This window comes from Thunnus thynnus, chromosome 8, assembly GCF_963924715.1.
Source record: "Thunnus thynnus chromosome 8, fThuThy2.1, whole genome shotgun sequence".
Taxonomy (NCBI): domain Eukaryota; kingdom Metazoa; phylum Chordata; class Actinopteri; order Scombriformes; family Scombridae; genus Thunnus; species Thunnus thynnus.
The window spans coordinates 3064846-3088838 of record NC_089524.1 but is presented as its reverse complement, the minus strand read 5'-3'; the positions used below and the strand labels follow the sequence as shown (position 1 = coordinate 3088838).

The window sequence follows — 23993 nt, the reverse complement described above, 5'->3', positions numbered from 1 at the left end:
AACTGGAGTTACATAGTTAACTTATTCTATTTCGTACATGCTGCGCCCTCTAACAGGCTTCACTATTGGTAACCACTGGAGGCGAAGGTCATTAGGGATGTGATGTACTCCCAGCTGGGTGCGAATCTCTTCATATAACAATCCAGACCCAACTGCTGACTGGGTGAAAAGAGGCCAAGTGATCCAACCATTGAGCACCACCCAAGTAGGGGTCCCACCACATGACTACACGCTCCAAGGATAGGAGCTGAAAATGACCGATAAGCCAGTGATCTGACCTTGATGACAGACACTGCACCAAGCACAGAGTGAGACACAGAGGCAGATGTCATATCCCTGAGTTATGGCTGCACAAAGAAGGAAGATGTCTACACTGACACACCCCTGAGCAGGGTGTACAGCCCGTTGTCTCATAGCCCTTGCGATGCGCATCGCCAATCCCAATGAGCCAGTCACTGAACTGACAATAGAGACACATTGGCTCACTGTCCGTGGCAGATAGAGAGTCAGTCAAACTTCCAGAGGTTTGTCTTGTTGTCCCAGCAACAGCAAAATGCAACAACAGGACACAAGATGTGAAAAAACCTCCTCCCTTATTCCCTCTGTGAGGGGAAAAAAAGGCTCTCAGGCCAATAATGATCCTCAACTGGAGGTAGCATGCCTCTGGGTTGAAAAAGCAATAGCAGCTACACCACACCCCTATATCCTCACTAATAACCTGCGGATGGGATGCACAGGCAATGCCGAACAATCCCCCGCTCTCTGGGCAGAGGAAAGGGCTAAACTGAAACATAAAATTCAGATCTGTCCACTCCAGGGGTTCAGGAGGAGGGCCTGAGGGACCTTCTGCAACCGTCCGGAGATTCCACTGAAGAATGAGGACATCCCAGAGAAAACAGTGCAGCAGGAGTGAGTTGAAGAGAAAATCACCAGAGACATGTGGGATTTAGCTTCATGAAGTGAAGTGGGTCGAGAAATAGCTAGTTGTCGATGTAAGGCAGAACTCTTGACCCCTGACTCTGAAGAGGTTTGGGCGCATTTTCTACACACTTGGAAAAAAAACATGCGCATAGTCGAAACCTCTGAGGAGGCAAAATAGCATTTCCTGTGGTGAGGCAGTAGAGGTAGAGACAGTCACCGGTCATAAGGTGAATGCATCAGCATATATTACAGCATACGATAAGCTGTCTTGTGACGTAGCAGTTCGCTGCAGTGAGGAAAACTGTAGCGATGGCTGATTTTCCTCGTGTCCTCCTCCAGTTCCAGTGGAGCTGGAAATAGAAATGATGGAGGAATTGGAAGCAAATAGGTAAATGTGCCTCCTCCCCAGCATCCTGCAGAGAGAGGGCGAACCCTTGACTCATATCCATGCAGAATAGTTATGCGAATCGTGCACATGGAGGTAAGAGCTGTGTGAGGAAATCTCCCCCGGGGAACCTCAATCCATTGCATTGTCAGTGGGTGGGCCGCCTGAGGGAGCGGGGGGGGGCGGGGAGGGGGGGTCGGAGGGTGGCGTAGCTCAATTCCCATAGCCAGCAGCATATCCATCCTATGAGAAACATGAAACACCCACCAAAAATATTCAGAGTGTAATTTTCACTGGGAAATGGGTCCTCACTCTGTTCCCAGAATCAGTGTATTTAATTGCCATCAAAGGTGGGAAGGAGGAAATGCGTGGGAGATATCCCCTCGGGAGGTTAGGGCGGGCACTGTACTCATTTTGACGTCACAGCCACAGAGTATGTGGTGATGACAGTCAACTGATGGCAAAGGCCAGAATGTGGAATCCGTAATCCCTGGAGAGTGGGTGCCACGTCCCGGTGATGAAAGCTCTAATGACCACGCATCTGGGAAGAATTATCACCAATTTACCGTGTCAGAACGCGGCCGTGTGCTCCTGTGCGTCCTGGCACAGTAGGGGCACAAGAGAAGGTGGCGGATTATAATGGAGAGAGGAGAATTACTCACCTTGCACCACCTCCTCGTCGGCATGGGAATATAACGAATGGCAGGGTTAGTGCACAACAATATCGGCCTCAGCGCCATGCTCGAGCTCCATCTTGCATAAGATGGGTAGGGAGATCGGTGCATGCCAGACAGGCTTTTTCACCAAGAAAACACTGAGAGCAGTAGTTACCCGAGTGTAACTCAGTGCACCATGCATGGTGAACACACAGCGAGCTTGAGGTTATGGTAGAGAACTGTGGCTTGCTGTAGTGGCTCCATCCCACTGACACTATAATTGCAGGACACACACACACTTCTATACCTATGGTGATCCTCATTTCCTGGTCTATAACCCAGACAGACACATACATACACACAAACGTATGTATTACAATGGTTGGCTGATTCATCTCGATACCATGTTTGTATCTTTGAAGTGAATATAAAGCTATAGCCAGGAGCTGGTTAGTTTAGCTTAGCATAAAGACTGAAAACAGGGGGAAACAGCTAGCCTGGCTCCTACCAGCATCTCTAAAAGTCAAAATTTAACACATTATATCTAATTTGTTTAATGTGTACAAAAACTGAAATGTAAAATGACCGGTTGTGGTTTTACCGAGTGTAATGTTAAACCTATTTCTAACTTTAGTCCTAAATTTGTACCACATTGTATATTGTAAATAACTTTAGTACAAAGTCAAGAGGTTGTCTGTGCACGTCTACACTGGCACACCTCTGAGCAGGGCGACCATCAACACTCCTGGTGCGATTTTGGGAAATTGTTCTTTTTATAAACAATTCCCCAAAATCAAGACCAACATTTTGGGACATTTTGGGATATTTTCTGCACAGCTTGTAGTTTGTATCGATGGTGTTTCTGGCGGTTTCTGTAGCTTGAATATGAACAGCAATAGAAAATCTGAAGTTGAAACAACAATAGAACAAGAAGGTGACTGCTGCTCAGTCACACTCTGAATTTTAATGATAATTGTGGCACAGACGGAGGCGGACGACACACTGTCTACATCCCTGCAACCCCCCCAAAAATGCTTATGCATAATATATGAAAAAGTGCCGCGCCATATTATGCAACTGCTCTCTGCATGTGTGTGTGTGTGTGTGTGTGCTCCCCCAGACCTCACTCCACCAATGTGTATGTGTAGCAGCCTATTCGTGTCTACAGTTAAATTGTACTTTCCACTCTAGTTATTACAGCGGCAGACGAAATATGAAAAGCGCTGAGGGCCATGGATAATAAGCACAGAAATAGAGAAGGCAGTGAGCAAAAAACTACAACCTCATCATCACTGTACGGTTAACCTTCCACCCCCTGCCACCCCAAAAATGTCGGCCAATTTGTTTCCACACATTGTCGTTCCTTTAACAGTCCTGCTGGTAGCTCGTTAAATACATATCATGGAGGAACTGGAGACCGCGACGATCAGCTTTTCCTCCGTTTTGTTTAAAGTTCTTTTCATGTATCGGACAACGGCGACTTTCCACAGGAACCGAAAGTCTCTGGTTGTTGCTCAGTGGACATTTGTGTAAAGTTGAGCCTTTCCCAATTTTCCCTTGTAGTGTCGCTTGGCGGTTTCTGAATCTCTGTAGCTCAGCAGAGAACCAGGTCTCATTCACTGTCCCAGCTTTTGTCCCAGCCATATGTGTGAACGGCCATAAGTAGGTAGACCACGTCCACACTGAGCCCGCTAATAAGAGTAAAATTTGAGTTGAGCAAATAATTGCATACCATGAGCCCATGCTAAATAAATGGCTTTTATCTGTTTGGTTATGCCTTCAACCGATCCTGTAATTATTTTCCATGTGACTATTCCAGAGCTTCTATCCAAAGACCTTGGACAAATATAAATTTGGTATTCTAAATTTAAGTTGAGCAAATAATGCTGCATGATGAGCCCATTTCTAAAAGGGCTGCAGCATATAAGTGGACTATGAAATGATGATAAAGCTATAGTGTATAAATTCTTTAGTTTTCCCCATCTGCATCCCAACAACATGTTCTAACACTCCCGTATCGCAGGACTCCTGCAGACTCCTGCGGGATTCCTGATCTGAAGTCTGGCTTTATTTGAGACTGCTGCAGTTTTAAAAAGCAATATGATATCAGATGTTTGTAAAGTAGCACTTAAATCAGCTGCTTTACAATAGACTATGACAGCAGACTGCAAAGACACAGACACTCAGCAGGGCGTTATCAATATTTAATATAAATCCTTTTAGTTTCTTTGAGACTCTTCTTCTGCTTGTCTGCTTGCAATGTGAGACAGCCTGCAGCCCAAACCCAATGTCCCCCCTAAGGCCTAAGTCCTGAACCCTCATGGACTTCCGCGGGGGTGTCTGCGCCCTCAGCTGACATTACTCTCTTTCAGAAGGTGCAGCGGACTCAGTTTTAAAGTTAGAGTGAAGATATTGTATCGTGTGAAACTAGACGACCAAAGGCATCCATTGGTACCAACCATGTCTTGCTAGCTTGTTGGAAAGGCTAAATAATGCTAGGCTAAATGGCATGGCCTTTTTCAAAGGAGTCTCTTGACCTCTCACCTCAAGATATCTGAATGAAAATGGGTTCTATGGGTGCCCACGAGTCTCCCCTATACAGACATGCCCACTTTATGCTAATCCCATGCAGTATAAATGTGTTATTTTCACCCATTCTCTAAACTACTAGAGGAGCGGGGCCCACATGAGGGACTTTCAGGCCTCATCAAGGGATCATGATTATGCCAACAGATGAATTTTTGTTTTGTTCATTTAAATGAATGTTGGGCTTAGTCAAATCCCCTTTACATTTATACCAGCTACCACAAGCCTGTTTTACCCTTAAGACATTGCTGTTCAACTGGTTGAAATTAATTTCATGGTCATAAAGCTGTAAATAACTACATTACCTCCTTCTGTGATTCTTGTTTGTGATGGATCTAAAAGTTTTTTGATACTCAAGAATGATCAACTCACATTTCTGTTTTGCACCCACAAATCTCCCTCAAAGCAAAAACTTTCAATATTCATGTTGGAGATCTCAATTCAAAGAACACTGCACTTAGACGGATGAAAAGCTACTCATGTTTAATATCATACAGCTTTGAATTGAGGAATCATTGTATTTAAGGAGACAGAAACTACTACCACTATATAACTATACTATACAACTTCCCAAAGATAAGGGTGTGTGACTGCTCCTGCTCTTTATTTTCTCTCTCTTCCTCCCTTTCATCCAGCTCCCTCTGCTTCTTCTCCTGCCTTTTTGTGTACTCTTTTATATACCATCTCTTTTTTTTTTTGGCCCTTTAGATCCCCCAGACAGTTGGTTTTGGGTAGTGGGTAATGGGGCACCCCATCGGGCACCTTATCAGGCTCTTCTGCGATATCTGATTAGGACTCAGCTACTGTGGCAATGATGCTCAGAGGCTTGATAGAGTCCCTCGGCTCCAGAGCCCATTGCCTCAAAGAAAGGCCTGTTATCATATCACCACCATCCATCCCTGATCCGGTCTGTGGTAACGACAGTTTATAGCAGATGTGTTAGCTCGAGCTGTTGGTGTTTACAGTCATCCACTGGCTGGCTAAATAATCATGAACTGACATCTCTAAAGTACACTAGCTGAATAATTACTCAAAGCCTTGAGAAGAAGCATTTTAAGGCTTGTAATCCATCCTGTTCGTAAATAAAATAGTAATGTTGGTGGATCAGATCTGATGAAAGTATATCTAGAAATTCTCATCATGCCATCATAGGACAAACACAGTTCTGGCTATGAATCACCAGTGAGCTTTGCGTTTATTCTTACATGCTTTTTTCTTGTAGTTTCTCCTCTCATGTTTGAAACTCCTACCCTGGTAGCCTTCTATGTAACATCAGTATGCTATGAATGGTGGGTAATTCCCTCAGGTAAAGTCTGCAGAAATGCAGACTTATAGAAAATGTGCATAAAGGGCACAAAAAGTCTGCATGAGAGCCCTCATGCACTTGACGATTTGACCGTTGGACAGCCTTAAACCCTCACGGACTTAGCGGGAACACGCCTCGAAGTCTGTGAGTCCATGAGTGTGGACATCGAGGTTGGATCTGAGCGTGCACAGGTGGAGCAGTTTGTACCGGTTCAATTGTGTGAGACAAGATCAGTCGATGCCAGAAAAGGAAATGAATCCACTCTGAAGAGTAATGAGTCCACCGGTTCATCGGATAAAGGAATAGATCAGGAGAGCGAAGGAGGAAGACAAGAGCTTTCTCATTGAATTAGCTGAGCTGGAAAGTTTGAGACAGCGAAGCTAATTGATGTGCTCGAGTTGGAGCGCACATGACTCGCGGCCAGCTTTCTCAGACCGAAGCAGCCGATGTAAATCCAGTGTGCAGGATCCAGTGGAGGCAGCGATGCATCAAAACCAAACCTGTGTGATGTGAACAGCAGCACGGTGTCTGCTGCGTGATGTTTCAGCTCGGTCTTCCCCACCTGGAGATGTTCATTCACTCACAAATAGACTTAGTAGGGGTCTCCTGAACTTCTTCACTGTGGATGTGGAGCTGCATAAATGTCCAATAAATTAGCTTTTAGAAATTAGTTTCATGAGAAGAACGAGTTAACAGTGAACTACTGTACTTATGATGACGTCTAGAGAGGACATAAAAATAATTTGATTAAAAGTTGTTTACTTGTGATACAAGAAAGTATGTCCGTACTAAATTGGTGTCCCGAGAACAGTGATAGTGAGGGCAGGTCACAGAAAGTAAAAAGTTCAAGACAGTATCACCACGCCTGAGCAAGCTGAATTATTTAACAGAGGAAAACATATGTTCATGCTAACATGCTAACTTTAGAATAACCACAAACATGAGCTTGAACTCTAGTAGGATTTAGGAATCTTATTTTCCAGTTCATTTTCTAGTTTTATCATGCAGGATCATCAGTCAGCAGACAAGTTTCAGTTTCAGGAGTAGAAGCAGGAAAAAATCACTGTTAATTTCGTATCCTTCACATATCAGCAGCAGTAGGGGGGAGGGGGAGGGGGGGTTTCTGTGGCCATATGTAACTGTAACAGAAAATATGGCCTCTCTGCATGGCTCGCTGCAGTGGCTCCATCCCACTGACACTATAATTGCAGGACACACACACACACACACACACACAGACACACTTCTATAGCTGTGACGACCCTCATTTCCTGGTCTCTAACCCAGACAGACACATACATACACACAAACATGTGTATTACAATGGTTGGATGATTCATCTTGATACCATGTTTGTGTCTTTACAGTGAATATAAAGCTATAGCCGGGAGCTGGTTAGCTTAGCTTAGCATAAAGACTGAAAACAGGGAGAAACAGCTAGCCTGGCTCCTACCAGCATCTCTAAAACTCACAAATTAACACATTATGTTTAATTTATTTAATGTGTATGAAAACTGAAGTATAAAAGTGACTGGTTGTGGTTTTACCAGGTGTAATGTTATAACTATTTCTAACTTAAGCCCTAAATTTGTACCACTCTGTACATTGTAAATAACTTTAAGACCAGAGGTTGTGATATGTAGCACAACAAGCTAGTGAAGCTCTGTATCAGTGATCTCTGCCTTACAAGGAACTACTCTCCTGAGACTGAAAATGTGATGCTGTTATTAGTCTTTGGAGGCATTTCTGAACAAACTAACATGACCAAACTCTTCATAATGAAGGAACATGTCACCCAGTGCAGCGGTGCAGCTCATTGACGTGTTTTTAATAGTTTTTGGACAACGGAACAGAGGAATAAGATATATCAAGCTTTGGATACACACACAATACTTGTCAGTAGATCAGTTCATTGTTGGTTTGTCTCTGCAAATGAGATTTGTTGACAATAAGAAAAATAAAGAAAATCACTAGACATAACCTTCATGTCCAACAGAAATATTCTAGATGCTCTGTGCATCATTTTATAAACAATTCCCCAAAATCAAGACCAACATTTTGGGGAAACTTTGGGGATTTTCACTTAAAAAGCTATTTGAAGAAATATGCACAGCTTGTAGTTTGTATCGACGGTGTTTCTGGCAGTTTCTGTGGCCTGAATATTGAAGTTGAAACAACAATAGAACAAGAAGGTGACTGCTGCTCAGTCACACTCTGAATTTTAATGATAATTGTAGCACAGACGGAGGCGGATGACACACTGTCTACATCCCTGCACCCCCCCAAAAATGCTTATGCATAATATATGAAAAAGTGCCGCGCCATATTATGCAACTGCTCTCTGCATGTGTGTGTGTGTGTGTGTGTGCGCGCTCCCCCAGACCTCACTCCACCAATGTCTATGTTTAGCAGCCTATTCGTGTCTACAGTTAAATTGTACTTTCCACTCTAGTTATTACAGCGGCAGACAAAATATGAAAAGCGCTGAGGGCCATGGATAATAAGCACAGAAATAGAGAAGGCAGTGAGCAAAAACTACAACCTCATCATCACTGTACAGTCAACCCCCCCTCACCCCCCTCACCCCACCACCCCCCCACCCTTCCCCTACACACACACACACACACACTCATGCATTTATGGACCATTCTTTCTAAATCCATGAGACAATCATGTCCCGAAAAAACCGTCTCTCCTGCATCGTTTGCTTCGGTCTAGCCCTGCAGCCGGGCAGATTAGGATCCCCCCCCCCCCACCCCCACCCCCCCACTCCCCGTCCTTCCATCCAGTCGACTGCTTCTGTTTCTCCCATGACAGCAAATGAGCAATCTGTAAGCTTCTGTACAAAAAAAAAAAAAAGGTTTAACCACATGCTCAGTTGTTGATAGATTGTACAGTCATGGTTCTCTGACACCAGGGAACACGTCAGGGAGATATACAACACTATTGTGTCTCTTTCTGAATCACTGCTATATTACAGCACACACACACACACACACACACACACACACACACACATGCACAGAAAGTTACTCAGGCACGTGCACACCCAGGGGACCAATTAAACCAATAAAACACAAGACTGAAAACTGCACATATGCCCATTTGTCGACACATGCGAGGGGAAGAAAAACGACAAAATCTTTTGGAAAAATAAAGTAGAAAATCACCAGTCGAGCATTATTGAGAGTCCTCCCATTTCTGAATTCCACTTGTGTTTAAAGGCGTAATCCTCGATCCAGTTGTTGACAAAAGCTGTTGTTGAAATAGCAAAAATCAAAGCACATCACTCCAAAATTGCTTTTCCATACAGAAGACAGTAAATATGGCTCCTCAACCTTTTCTCAGTTTGAATGCAGATGATAATTTAGCTGACAGCAGTCAGTTGTCCATATGAGCAGTGAAAGAGGTTTTCCTCGCTGTAATCATTCCTCCTGTTCATACTGGATATTAAAAGATCCTTCAAATGTGCTTTTTAATGGAAGTGATGGAGGATAAAATCCACAGTGTGTCCACACAGTCATTTAAAAGTCTGTGTGAAGCTTCTATTCAGCTTCAGCAGTCTGAGTTAGTCATATCAAGTGGATATCTGACACATTTACAGTCTTTTTAGCATCAAATTCCCTCTTTGTGTTTCCTTGGACAGCGTTTCCCTGTTGAGCTGCAGGTGGAAGTATAGTAACAAAAAGAGGAACTTTGACACTAAAAAGACTGTAACATTGAAAGATATCTACTTGATTTGACTCATTTGGACGCTGAAGCTTCATATTAGCTTCAGATAAACTTTTAAATACATTTTTTTGCACAGAAGGAGGACTGTGGATTTTGTCCTCCATCACTTCCATTGTAAGGTCATTATGAAGGGATCTTCTAATGGTCAGTATGAATAGGAGGAATGATTACAGCAAGAAAAACAGCTTTAATGTTCATTTGGGCTCCTGACTGTTTGTTTTAAGACAGACTTGAAAAAATTGTGAACTTGTCCTTTAACGTCTGTTTCAGTTGTGCACAGCAGCAATTTAATTATTTTAATTCTATACCGTTTCCAGAAAGGATATCCTAACCATAGGATCCAACACTTCTACACACTAAAACTAAGACCTGAACCTGGTCCCACGGATCTGAAACTTTGAAAGACCAGACCCAGCTGAATCTTGTCTAGTACTGCAGATTATTGCTGCTATATTTTCACTTTATTTCATGACTGACTGTTAGCTCATCAACACATTGGCCACAGTCTCTTTCCCTCCTTCCCGCTGTTTGTTTGACAGAGACGACGCTCATTAATCAACAGACTAAAGACGTATAAAAGAGCCAGAGATTAAACAAAATGGCTCATTTCAGCTTCTCTCCCTGGCCAGATGTTAAAGGGTCAACCAGAAAATAGAATAAAATGACATATCTTAATGTGTGGCTGCTTGATGTTTGTGCACATTGTACACTATCTAGCCAAAAGTATGCGGACACTCAAACACACACATGCAGTTGATGAACATCTTGAAACCTTTGGGCATCAATCTGCTGCTAAAACAGCTTCATTGTTCAGGCTTTTTTTGCAGGATGTTGGAACCTGGCTGCAGAGATTTGTTTCCACTCAGAGAGTCCAAAACATGTAGACCAGTAAAGTTCTTCCACACCAAACTGGGAAAAATCTTTATGGAGCTAGTCTTGTGCATGAGGGCATGTTGAAACAGGAAAGGGATGAACACACACTGTCTCTAAAAAGTGTGAAGCACAGTATCATTGTGTGTAACATTAAGATTCACCTTTGTACATGAAAAACGTATATGGAAATGACTGTCCATATACTTTTGGCCACATAGTATACAATGTTCTCTGTTTCAGTGTGAGGAAATTCTTCATCTTTGGAAACTTTACAGACACACACACACACATATAACGCAGATAAGCTGGTTGTTCACAGGTGTCGGAGGGTCACGACAGTCTCCATTCAGCCGTGTCAGCGCACGTCGCCCTCCGAGCAGCATCTGGCTTTCTACCTCATTTCACAAAGTACAATAGTTTGAGTTAAATGATTATATAGAAAGATGACACCGTGTTCCGATGTGGCTTTTTTAGAAGCTGCGGCTGCAGGGCACAGGTGGTGTTTGACCTTAAATGTACTTCACACAGTTAGATAATATACAACACACACTAGTTTACTGAACTCGCTGTTCTTAAGGAGCCACAGCAGTGAAGTTGAAGTTTCTTTGGCTTCAGGGACGTGTTTAGACATCGGCTTTTCAAATGTAATCTCGTAGACTAAAACACCAAAAAACACATGAACAAGTTTTTAAAGCCAGACGGACAAACAGGTGGGTTTAAACATGTTTTACGGCCAAACATTGTTCAAACTCACACAACTTTATTTTTAGTTAGAATAACACTGACATTTCAAAAGATATCAATTATTATGAAGAGAATTTTAAGGAAATTTGTATAAATATTGTGCAGCCATGATGGTTTGAATAATCCACTCATCAAAAAACATTTATTTAAGGGGACATTTGTCTAAAAGAGGTTAAAGAGCACGTGATTTTAGGTTTGTCGTGCCTTCACATTAAAAAAAAAAAAAAAAAAAAAAATCATATGCATGGATTTGTGCTTCCCTGCTGCATTTAACTCAGCGGGCATATGATATGAGCTTCCAGACAGAGCCTTTGTCTGTGCTTAAAGCCCCTTAAAAGAGACATTGTTAGCGCCTCACTGGACATTGTGGTCTCTATGGCGACAGAAATGGCAAACTCAACACCTGATTCCCCAGAGCTCACCTGGGCGTCTCTCTCTCTCAAACACACACATGCAGATTATTTTCTCCAATTTCTCTGTGTGTGTGTCCTTTATTTATACATACATTTATACACACTCTGGTGGAAGAAGTGTTCAGATCCTTATTGTGGCAAAAACACAAAATTCTTGTGTACTTTTGAGGGTTTTCATGGAATAAAAGATATATTAAAGAGCAAGGAGAAACATCTTTAAGAGATCTTTTATTCCCTCCTCTGTCATCTTACTAAACAAATGACTTTTGATTAGATATTAGATATTTTTATTAGATATTAGTGACTGCTGAAGTTTTCATGAAGTCTATTTAAGATATGTGTTTATTATTATATTATTTTAGCACCTTCATCCCAACCGTTCATTAATACAGGCCCACTTATTTATGGCAGAGGAAGTTTTTAAGTGTTTGTATGTCTGTGAAGCCAAAGAAGAAATTCCTCATGAGTGGACAATAAAGAGTTTTTATTGTAATTATTGATGTGTTCCTGCTCCACTACTTCTTTATTCTGCTGAGTAATGTAAAGGAATAGTTTAGAATGGTTGCGAGATGGTCAGATGTGTATCAAACTCATGTCTGCCTGTTAAATAAGGAGCTGGAGTGAAGACGTGGTTAGCCTAGCTTAGCATAACATGTCATATCTTGTTTCTTTTACTGGCAATTCCCAGTTTTAGGGGGACTTACATGGATATATATTGGATATATGTTTTAAGGAACAACAGTTTATCCATCTACCCAGCACTTCTGTGCAGCGTCTGTGGCTCTAGCGCAGGTTTCCAGATCAAGTTTGGTGTCTGTACAGGCTTGATGCAGCCACCTCAGCAACCTCACTGTGGCAACACAGGAAGATGCACACAGTCACTGCATCCGGCTGTCGTTCAACAAAAAATCTGTGGTTTTTACATTTATTCTTGCACACAGGTTAAACCAACCAGATAGAGCATAACAGTTGACTTTTATTAAACTCTGAACAGAGCTATGCTAGCTGTTTCCCCCTGCTTCCAGTCTGTAGGCCAAGCTAGGCTAACCACATCCTGACTGCAACTGTCTTCAACACACAGACATAAAATTGATATGAATCCTCTCATTTTACTCTCATAAAGAAAATTAGTGTACAGTAGTTAAAGTATTTCTTTAAACTCATAATACATCATATTTAATGAGCTTATTTCATGCTGAACATACAATCACTATAAAATAACTGTAGCCAGCAAAATCAATGTAGTAAAAAGCCTCCTTATTTCCCAAAGTCCTTCCACAAAATGGAAATAGTCAAATAAAGCACTTGTACCGCAACATTTTATTGAAGTAAAATCGTTTGCATGTTTCCGTCTTTGCACTCACCATCTCAGTCAGTTTGTGTTTCCATCAAGCGGAGCTTTCTGAATATTTTCATGAGGGTATAACAACATTACACGACTATAAGAAGCCAGAAACTGCTCTCCTCAGCATTCCAGCGCTGTGTTCCACCCAACATGGCATTTATGTTATTTTAATGTATGAATTTTTATTTGTATTGTCTGGCTCAGCTGCCCTTGGTATTTTTTTAAATTTTTTTTTATTTTCTGGTAGAGTTGAGGCACGTACGGGTGGGAGCCATACTTCATGCTTCAGAGGAGAAAGTTGAAGCGGGGGCGCAAAAGCCCTGAGCAGCCCTGCATCTCTTTTTCTCCATATTTCCTGTCTCTCTCCGCTATCGCTATCAAATAAAATAACCCACACATTCAGCATGTATTGCAAAAGTGTTTCAACCAGCCGTTAATGCATATTTGCTTTATCAATTTGCCAACTTGTCCACCTCACCAAAGCTTTTAAAGTGTTTTTTTTGGCATTTAATTCATGTTTTTTTTATTCATTTCTAGCTGTCTGTTTTTGCAAATTCAAAATGCACCAAAAACAGGTGGATGGAAACATGCATAATTAGAATTTGTGTTTTATTTAGAGTTATGGGAGGGGTTGATTCATATGTGACTGTGCTTTGTATGTGATTATGCATACGCTATGCAAATAGGCCACTTGATGCCACTCTGCTCTATTGTTGAGAAGGTTAAATTGGGAGCAGTGTGCTGATGGCCGGGGACAGCGCAGATTAATACCGCCGCTCCCATCATCCTCCTCCTCCTCCTCCTCCTCCTCCTCCTCCTCCCTCCGTCTGCCCCTCCTTCTTCCTCTCTCTTTCTCTTTTGTATGACGAGGGGCAGAGTCAGTTCCTGTGTCATTGTTAGGGATCCATCTGCCCCGGCTGCACACACACACACACACACACACACACACACACACACACACACACACACACCAAGCGACAGCAGCAATTAAACCTGTTTGACACACTTGACAGAGAGGAGCTTTGGGCTGTGTGTGTCCGGCACGAGCCATCTGTGAAACAACCACACACACACACACATTATGATTGTGTGTGTGTGTGTGTCTGCTGCATTAAATAGATTTCATTCACTGACATTCCCCCAGCCCCCCCTCCATCCCCCCCCCCTTTTTTTGGTACTGGGGTACAAGGAATCCCAGTCCTCCTGCTCTTCTTCTCTTGTGACGGACAGACGAGACAGACGAGTTTAGGGACGGTACGGACGGACGGATGGACGGATGGATGAGTGGGTGGGTGGGTGGATGTAGAGGGAGGACAGAATGGATGGATGGCAGATTGGGAAGTCGACCTTTCATTCATTTATTGTTGTCCCTGAAGTAGGACACCAGGCAGACGGATAGATAGACAGAGCAGCTGTAATTACTGGTGGCGGCAGCCCCCATCTGAAGATATTGTATTGATATTAGGCTGTTAACTGGAGATTAGCATGTGGATGATTGGGGGGTCTGGGATAGTCTGGGTCTCTACTGTGCTTCTGGAGCAGCTGATCATGATGATGCTATTGTTCTTTTTTTTTTTTTTTTTATCTTGAAAGTGCTCCACTTTCTGCTCTTGGCATGTGAAAAGAAGCAGAGAGAAGGATTGATTGGCTCTTTTTTACTAGTTTTCACCCAAAAATGCTCAGATTTTTAAGGAAATAGTCCTTAAACAGATTGTAATCCCAGTTCTCTGTTTGTACTCTAAGAACAGCTCATAACAGAGGTTCCACCAAAACAGACCCATAAAAAAAAACCCCACAACCTAATGTGCATAAATTCATTTTCAAAAACACAGAACAAAGATATGATCCAAAAAGAGACCCGAGGGTTGTCAGACCCGGTCCAAACAGAGCTGAAGATAATTAGACCCTCTTCAAAACGCAGCGGACCTAAACCGACCCAAAGTGAGAGAGAACGCCAACACTCGCAGCAGTGTAATCCGCCACTGATTAACGAGCAGCCACTGATGAAAAGAGTAGCAAAATATGTCCCATAATAAATGTAAAGTTGCCTCTAAAAACACAATTTACGACACACGGCTTGATCAGATCTGATAGAGAGTTCACTGGTGTCTCCTCTGGTATTATATCGACACACGAGCCGAGACCCGCAGCACAGACGTGGTGATTATATATCCATCCATAGCTTCCATTTGGAGTCATGTTTGTGTCGACCTGATGAATGTAAGTCCAGTATTCACTCTCTTTTTTTTGCTCTTTTGGTCTCCACCAACTCCTGAGAAAAATATCTGTCTCTTTAGCTGCAAGATGTTCTTCGCCAGCTAGTCTGTAACTATGTCTGCTGTTCGGTGCTGGGCAGGTAGTGTACAGTGAGTTTATCAGACCTTTACTTAAAAACAGCTGCCTGCTGCTGGTTGATAAGAGCTGTGAGAGTGAACTAAAACAGTAAAGTTGCGGTCAGGAAAACCAAAACAAAGAGCTGAAAGACGCTATAAAGCTCTGTAGAGCAGAGGGGACACTACAGAGTCTGGTGATAATTGTCTGTGGCTATGAGTGACCTCACATTACAATGTAAAATATTGTATTTTTAAATATCTTATAAAATAAGGAGCCTACACATACAGTAAGTCCTGAAACAGAAGTGAACCCACAATCCTGTAAGTCCATAATATCCATCCTAGCAGGTGTGTGTTTTGATGTGTGTGCAGTAATCACTGTATTATAGGCTTCCTAAATACATGTTTGCACTTCTCTGCCATCTCTAAGCTCATAGTTAGGCTTCCATATCATTTACTGTAACTGTGCTTACTTCAATGTAGGCGGCTTCGTTCTCATTGTAATGCCACCTTTTTTTCCTCCGGCACAGTTAAACAAGCCTACCTCCAATCACATCCCACTGCAGCCAAAAAAGTTCAACTAGCATACACCCCCCCCCCCCCCCCAGAGTTTTTAGGACAGGGGTCATGTGGAATTGTAACAGAGCCAGGATAATTATAATGTGTCAGAGTGTAGTAACAGCTACATAGCACCATCCCTGGAGCTGGCAGGGGTTCAATATCATTCTCTGGGACATTTTAGCCGAGTGGATACTAGCATGGGAGTCATAAATGTAAGATACATCATAAGTCTGCAGGATCATTGTATATTTTTTCTACTTTACATTTCTGCTGACCGTTTTCCAAACCATGCTGATTTGTTTTTCCCATCTTTCAGGCAGCCATTGTTTGAAGTCATTTCACTATATGCTATGAAAATCAACTTGAAACAGAGACTTGAAACTCGCTTGATTTGTGTATTCCATCATTGTTGTAACTTTGCATGTTGTGCAGCTGAAAGAAGAGAATCATCTGGGGGAGACTACCGCTGCATTGTCGAAACATATGGCCGGGATTATTCTTTGGGGTTTTTTTGTATTTTCATTGAGTTTGTTGACAAATGAGAAAAACAGTATGTCAGCCCATCTATCAATACTGTTTGACTTCTCTACTATGTCTGTGGCACTCTGCCCGAAGCCCATCGGTTCCTAATAAACATCTTTTAAAAAGCAGGTCACAATGTATAGTTTTAAAAGGTGATTTTCTAAAACAACTTGAGACTGTAGTTTTTAGCAAATGTTGCTCAAACAGAAGAAAATGGTGCATGTGTTGGGGACTATTTTAATTGCGGATTATTCATTTAATGGTGCTCTAGTGAGTATTTCTGGCAGCGGGACTGTGTGTGTGGGATTGCGTCAGGATAATCTACAGTGTGTGTGTTCATGGTGATGAAGGAACATATCACCCAGCGCAACAGTGTGGTTCACTGATGTTTTTTGGACAACAATGGAGATCTACAGCACAGAGGAATTAAATATATCCAGCATTGGATAAACAGAAAATATTTGTTAGTAGGATTATTCATTACTGGTGTTGGTCTTTTCAAAGGATTTGTTGACATCCTTTATCCTTTAACCATAACACTGCGAGGATTCTATATTTTTCTTCTTGGCACTATACTGGCGCCATAAAAACTTGCCAGTGCACCAAATAATAGCGCCATGGCAGAAAATAGCACTCAACAAATGCTCTATTTACTCCTGTTTGAATAATATTTAGTAGAAACTACAGTGCCCAGCTGTTTTAGGAAATTACAGAGACATTTGTAATGAGCATTTTGTAGTGAGCTGTTTTTAAAAGATTGACATCTTCAGTAGGAACCAACAGGCTTGGGACTGAGAGCGACAGACAATGCAGGAAAGTTCTGGTTTCTCTCTGGGATTTGCAGAAAAAAGTTAGTTAGTTAAAACAGGCATTATAGTTTACTGCAATTGATTACATAACTCAAGCCAGTTTCAACTCTGTTTCAAGTTGATTTCCATACCTGTAGGGAAATATATAGAAACCAGTGACTATATCAGGTATACACAGGAAAAGCACATTAACAACTGTAAAACATTCAGAAAACGTAAAACATATGTGATTTGTAATAAACTGTCTAAAACCCTACCATGGTCCTTTTAAATATGTTTGGTAGCTCATTATTTATGTAGCATGTTATGTCATGATCCTGTCTGCCGGTAGTTTGTAGACACAGGCAGTCAGTCAGTAGGAAGGTGAAGATCTTGCTGGAAAACCACTGAATTTGTAAGTTGCTCTTCAGAGGCTGAAGTAATTTCCCTACTGGCCTTGAATTGCAGCGTCTGCGCATGCGCACAACGGCTCGTTCAGAGGTGGGCTGGAGAAAGAGACGAACGTACCACTGCCGAGTAGGAAAAAAGGGGGGTTCAAGAACTAAAATAATTCGGGAATGATTTGATGAGAATTGCAGAATGGATATGGAATATCTCTCTCCTTAAGTTATAAAAAGTAGTATTTGTAATATATCTGTTTCAGTCTGTTTCGTATTTATTTTCAGTGTGTGACGGTTGGAGAAGTTTCACCCTCCCCTCCCCCCCGTGTGTCACGGCGGAATGGTTTGCTCCAGCCGTTGTCAGCCTCTGCCTGCCTCCTCTTGTCAGTGCTCTTCTTAAAATGAAGCTAGCGAGCCGGCGGCACCTGCGGAGGAGAAGGAGAGGGAACTGAAATGTAGAGCTGGCATCTACTTTCCCACCGTTAACAGGACGCTTTCATATATCTATATACTTATACAGAGGGTCTTCATGAAGAGCCCCAAGTTATTAACATTATTATTATGTCGGAGGGAGCAGTCGCAGCCCGGTGCTTGCTGTACACAGTTCGTCTATTTATTCCAGTCTGAAGCAGGAATTCAGATAGAAGACTTCCAAGTAGATAGATAGATTAGCTTATCAAATCAAGTGTTTTTTTTAATACGTCGGTTTGTTTTTGTCGTTTTCACCCGTTCACATTTTATAAGCCTTTTTTTGGAGAAATATTGTCAGGTTGAACCATACGAAAGCAATGTATAATACAGTTTGGACGACGGAAAAAGCCGGTGAGGAAGGAGACTGGCGGGACGTGATGATGCCCTACTCCACGGAGCTCATATTTTATCTGGAAATGGACCAACCGCCAGGTAAGGAGGCCCGTGGGGAGGCGGGGGAGAGACTTCCACATATCGGACATGGAAGTCGGGCTTGAGCAGTGGAGCTAGCTGGAGAGGAGAGGTGTTGTGTTTGGTTTGGTGTCTGTTCAAATTGGTGGAAAGTTTTTTTAAGGCGCACATCCTGCTGCTGCTGCTGCACAAACCAAACGTCCCTCCGGCGCTGCTTAACGATATCTGGGTCGTAATTCTCGGAGGGATTTCACGTATATCTGCTCATTTATCGCCATATTTTAGGTTTTTTTTGTTGGCATGACATCATTGTACAGTCACCACATTCCCCCCCTTAAATATACACTAGCTTTAGCATAATCTCTTTTTGTTGTAGTGAGAAGCAAGCAAGTTAAGCTTGAATTAAAACCATTTTGCGACGTTTTATCAGTCAGTTTGGCTTTACTTGTATAACCGGAGTGACAATAAACATCTTGAATCTTGAAAAAAAAAACCAGTTTGACAGCTCTTTTAAACACGTTTCCTTATAGTTTCTTGCTCTCTGGTGTATCCGCCATAGCAGAAAATGCTAGTTTGTACATTAATATGTTGATTTTTAAGCCTGTCTCATTTTTTGGAGACAGTAGTCTCATATAATCTGCAGCCGATATGCTTCTCTTGCAATCTGCATTTAATGTGATATGATAAATAAACGGCCAAGGTGAAAGAAATAGCAACCCAACTAATTTTATATTAAAAAGTGAAAATTACTAACGCAGTTCGCTGCAGCCTAATTTGCTCCATGAAATCAGCACCTAGTTTTTGCAACTACCTGCACCTTCTTTTTTTATCTGTTATTACTATCAAAAATCTGTGTGAAACGGCTCCATCCGGATCATCCGAAATCAGCTCTATCCGGTGCCGACGACTGGAAAGGGGGGATGGGACACAGAAAAAAAGAGAGGCACCGGAATAATGAATGAAACCGGGGGGGGGGGATAAAAGGTCTCCAGCATTTTATAATCATAGCATCCTTCACTGACGCGCATCTAGAAAATCTTTGTGCGCCTTTCTAGTCAACTGTCACCCACAGCTGAATATGTTTCATTCAATCATTCCTTCATTCATTCATTCCTCGGCAATTGTGCCAGTGTCATTTGACTCCCAGCCCCCCTCCTCTTTCCTCCCCTCGGTGCGCTGAATGGATCCTGGCGCAGATGTGGGACGTTGTGTTGTTTCCAGGAGGCGCTGTTGAATGCAGTTTGCCCGTAGCTCTGCCCCCCCCCCCCCCTTCTCCCTTCTCTTCTTTCTTATCCCCCATCTACCTATTGAGATGCACTGTATACTCTCCAGCCACTATAAAGTGCATCATTCTGTTTTTATGTGGCATGTTGCAGAGATAATGCAAAAAAAAGAATCCCCTTAGGTTGAAATGTTTTATCAAAGAAAGTATTTCCACCTTTTTTAAACTGTATTCATGATGCTTGAAAATGCATTTTCACCCTATGTGAAGTTTGTGTCAGCACATAAGAGAAAATATCATTTCAGCTGCTTGCTCAGGTCCATTTTCTTGCATCCTGAAGTGCGATTCTTTCATTTGAGGTGAATTGAAGTGTAAGTGAAGCAGACTGGTGCGATATCCTGAGCCTCTTTCTGCTCATTTAAGGTTAACATGTCCCTTTTTTTCCTCTTGGGTGAATGGTAGAAGAATCGATTCCCTCCCTTTCTTTCTTTCTGTCCAGCCTTTCCCTCTTTCTTTTTTTTCTACCTTTGCAAAGCATTGTGTTGGAGCTACAGTAGAGTCAATGGACAGTTGCTACTCAGTGCGCGTCGGGGATGTAATTGCAACACACAGGCTCTTTGCTGGTGATGCACACAATTAACTGCAACTGGACCTTTTTATTGCAACCAGAGCTGTTAATACATTCATGCATATATTGGGGTGGGGGGGGGGGTGTCATTGTCATGGATGAAAAATAATAGAGAAAAACTGCTCAGTTTGCATTTGAAAAACTTTTTTTTTAAATCAATATTTCTCTTGAATTATGTTGTCAGTCAGGAATGCAAAATATGCAGAGCTGCCTGAATGCATCGTGGGTAGTTTTCAGAGACGTATTCTTGAAGATTTGATGTAGAAAGTTGTCCTGCTCTGCTCTGAATGACTGTTAGATTCAAGCTTTTGTTGACAATGCAGATTCTTGCGTAGCTCCTACCTGCAGCGCCAGTCCTGTGTCTCACCTCTGTTACCTGAATGAGCAGCTTCCTGTCATTCATCACAGCAGCTAAACCTCCTCGCTGCATATTTTTACGTTGTGCACAGATTTAACAGACACACACACAGCTTGTCTTTGTCTCATCTTATGCAGAGTGTGTGTGTGTGTGCTGACATGTAATCTAAAGAGCTACAGAGAAAAGGAGGAACAGGCAGGAGGACAGTGACCCAGGAAGGAAAAGGGGAGGCTGAAAGATGAGGAGAAGTGGTAGAGATGACAGAGATGGAGGGATGGATGGTGAAGGTTGAAGGAGAGAAGTGGAGAGTCGAAGGGAGAATAAAAGACGAGCGTCCCGCAGATGGTCATTAGAATATTTATTACACTGGAATTGAAAGCCTCAGTGACAGTTATTGTATTGTATTGTATTGTATTGTATTGTGTGTGTGTGTGTGTGTGTGTGTGTGTGTGTGTGTGTGTGTGTTGCCTTTGTGTGCAGGGTGATTAGCACAGGTGGAGTGCCACCATCCTCCCCCCCCCCCTCCCCCCCAGAGAAGAGCAAAGCCTGTGTTTCCACTGGCAACTTTGTGTGTGTGTGTGTGTGCGCACATATTCGTGTATGTGGGGTGAACGATGAGTCTCATCTTTCAATGGAAAATCACCAGGACATTATTCTTAAAGGACCATACCAGAGATTTTTTTGCATGTTTTAGCCCATTTACTGCAAATCTCATACACTGCACATTGTTTCTGAATGCATGTCGTTGTATTTTCAGACCTCTGAACGGCGTTCATGTGTCTTCCGGGTTGTTGCTGTTCACATCCATCCAGAAATGTTGCTTTGAAATGACTCATCCGTCCCAGTTTACATCATGTCTGTATTTGATTTTGTGAAACTATGATAATGTAGTGCAGATTTTTACAAATCTGTTATTATGTAGCTGATGTAACTTGACTAGAGCTGCCCCCCCCCCCTTTTTTTTCTTGAGGACACTAATCAACTAATTGCTCGTTAGGGTCTGAGTCAATCCGCCAGTGGAATCATATCATGTTGACATGATAATATTATGATGTTTTACAAAATTCTGTCTAAATAAATGATCTGTAGCAGGAGTAATAGGGTATGAAGGTTTATATCATTGCATTGAACATCAGTTTGATTTTTATTTGTAATTTTACATATATTTACCATATGATTATATACAACACTATATACTACATTTTAAGAGATTCTTCTGCATGACTGTCATCACCTGCAGAGACAATAACACACAACATATTTTTCTGTTAAATCAACTAAATAGCCAGAGAATTCCTCTTGAATATTCACTGACAATGTATTTCTTATTATTAAAGGACATCTCTACCAAGCAGACATCATGGTGATGGAGTAACTCACTCAAGTACAACTTCATCTTAAAGGTGCAGTGTGTAGGATGTAGTGGCATCTAGTGGTGAGGTTGCACATTTGACCCCCAACCCACCACCAACACCACCACCCTTCCAAGCATGTTGAAGAACCTACGGTGGCCATGAAACTCTCTAGATCCAGTGTTCGGTTTGTCCATTCTGGGCTTCTGTAGAAACATGGCAGTGCAACATGGAAGAGAACCCGCTCCCTCTGTAGGATTATACACTAATCAAAACATACTTATGAATATTATATTCCATTTCTGCCAAGTCTGTTCTGCTAGATGCCACTAAATTCTACACACTGCACCTTTTTAAGTGCAGTTTTACTTAAATTGAGCTGCCTAGGAAATAGAAATAGAAGTAGAAACGACAGCCGCTGAGTGGCGTCATTCATGCACAGCGGAGATGATGAAGCCTCTTTATGTACAAGATGTAATCATCATCTACAGGATTGGATTGAAATGTGACCCATAAGGACATAATCCTCTGAATGTTTGCTTTCCATATGTGTGGCTGAGTGATAAGAGCCTTTTATCAGGATCATATTCTCTACATAAACCATATCCTGGAAGGAAAGAAGTTCTTATTATATGGACAAAAGTGCCCAAAATTATTGCAATTTTGGACAAAGTAAAGAATTTCCTGGACTGCGAGTGTACTTCATGTGTTGGTGTGTGGAAACACATTCACAACTGATATAAATTCACTGTAAATGCTGCAGATTTCAACATAAACAATGCTTTTTTTTTTTTTTGTTCAGAATCACAAAAAATTGGTTATTATAGTATAAAAGTAAACTTGTCAGTGCACTCTAGTGGACAAACTATGTAAAAACTACCTCAAACATATCTTTAGCTTTTCTGTTGTACAATTTCTTACTTATTGGCTGAAATATTCTATATGCCAGATATTGATCATATTTGCAATAAGCTAATATCAGCCAGTAATACTGAACTCTCTCTCTCTCATGCGAATTGTAAATGAGATTCATTCACAGAGCAGCAGAAAGACATCTGGAGGTTTTTTACGAGCTGAGATTTGATGGTGATCATTATAGAAGGAAGTTTAAATTAAAAAGTCAGTATTGCATTAAAGCAGATGTGTGTTTGTGTGTGTGTGTGTGTGTGTATATATATATCCAGGAAGTCTCCGGGCAAAATGTCAAGTATTATTAAATCTAAAGAAATCATTGGCTAACTTGAAGCTGAATGAGTGATATTATAGGATTGACTCTTTTATGCATTTACTGTGTGTTCACATTTTATTTTGGACTGTCAGTCGGACAAAAAGAAGCGATTTCTCATTATTTTCTGGCATCTTATTGACTAAAAGAATATTCAAAACTATAACTGACAGATTAATGGATAGCAGATGAATCATTAGTTAGCACTCTTGTTCTGTTTTTTTAGATGACAGAGGGATCTTTTGTGTGAAGTTTTTGTGTTGAAATGACAATGAATGAGTGTCTCAGCTGGGAGTCTCTGTGTTCAATAGGACCTGTTGATTTAGCGCTCGATGCTGCACAGCTGAGTGTGTATGAGTGTGTAGTGTCCCAGAAGGAATGGATATACTACAGGGTAACTCCACCCTCCCTCCTTTCTTTCTTTCTCTTGTGAGGTCCCCCCACCCACCCACCCCCTACATCCCCTCCTTTTTTTTTTTTTTTTTTTCTCCCCCTCCCTCGCTGTCTCCTGATTGGCTGAGGGGGCGGGCCTCCAAACGGGGATTAGTTAGTACGTCGTTGTCTGTCTTTTAGGAGCAGCTCGGCTCGCTCTTTTCTTCAGTCTGACGGAGCAGAGAGCAGGAGGAGGAGGTGGCGGCGGAGGAGGAGGTAGAGGTAGAGGAGGAGGAGTGAGAGAGAGAGAGAGAGAGAGAGAGAGCATCCGAGAGAGGGAGAGTGAGTGAGAGAAGGAGGGAGGAGGGAAACAGCTGAGAGAAGAGTG

The 23993-nt window shown here is 42.0% G+C and overlaps 1 protein-coding gene across 3 annotated transcripts in view; it reads left to right on the top strand.

Moving 5' to 3' along the window:
• The window catches only part of pik3r3b (phosphoinositide-3-kinase, regulatory subunit 3b (gamma)), a 270146-nt gene that overhangs the window by 227063 nt on the left and 19090 nt on the right, over positions 1–23993 (top strand). Inside the window, exon 1 of one of the 3 annotated variants that reach the window (XM_067596137.1) lies at positions 17959–18469. The exons of 1 other annotated variant lie outside the window; for it this stretch is intronic. In XM_067596137.1, the coding sequence (XP_067452238.1) occupies positions 18355–18469 (115 nt within the window). In that variant the 5' untranslated portion in view covers positions 17959–18354. Of the gene's footprint in view, positions 1–17958; positions 18470–23835 lie in introns of those variants that run through there. One more of the 3 variants, XM_067596138.1, reaches the window with a different exon arrangement.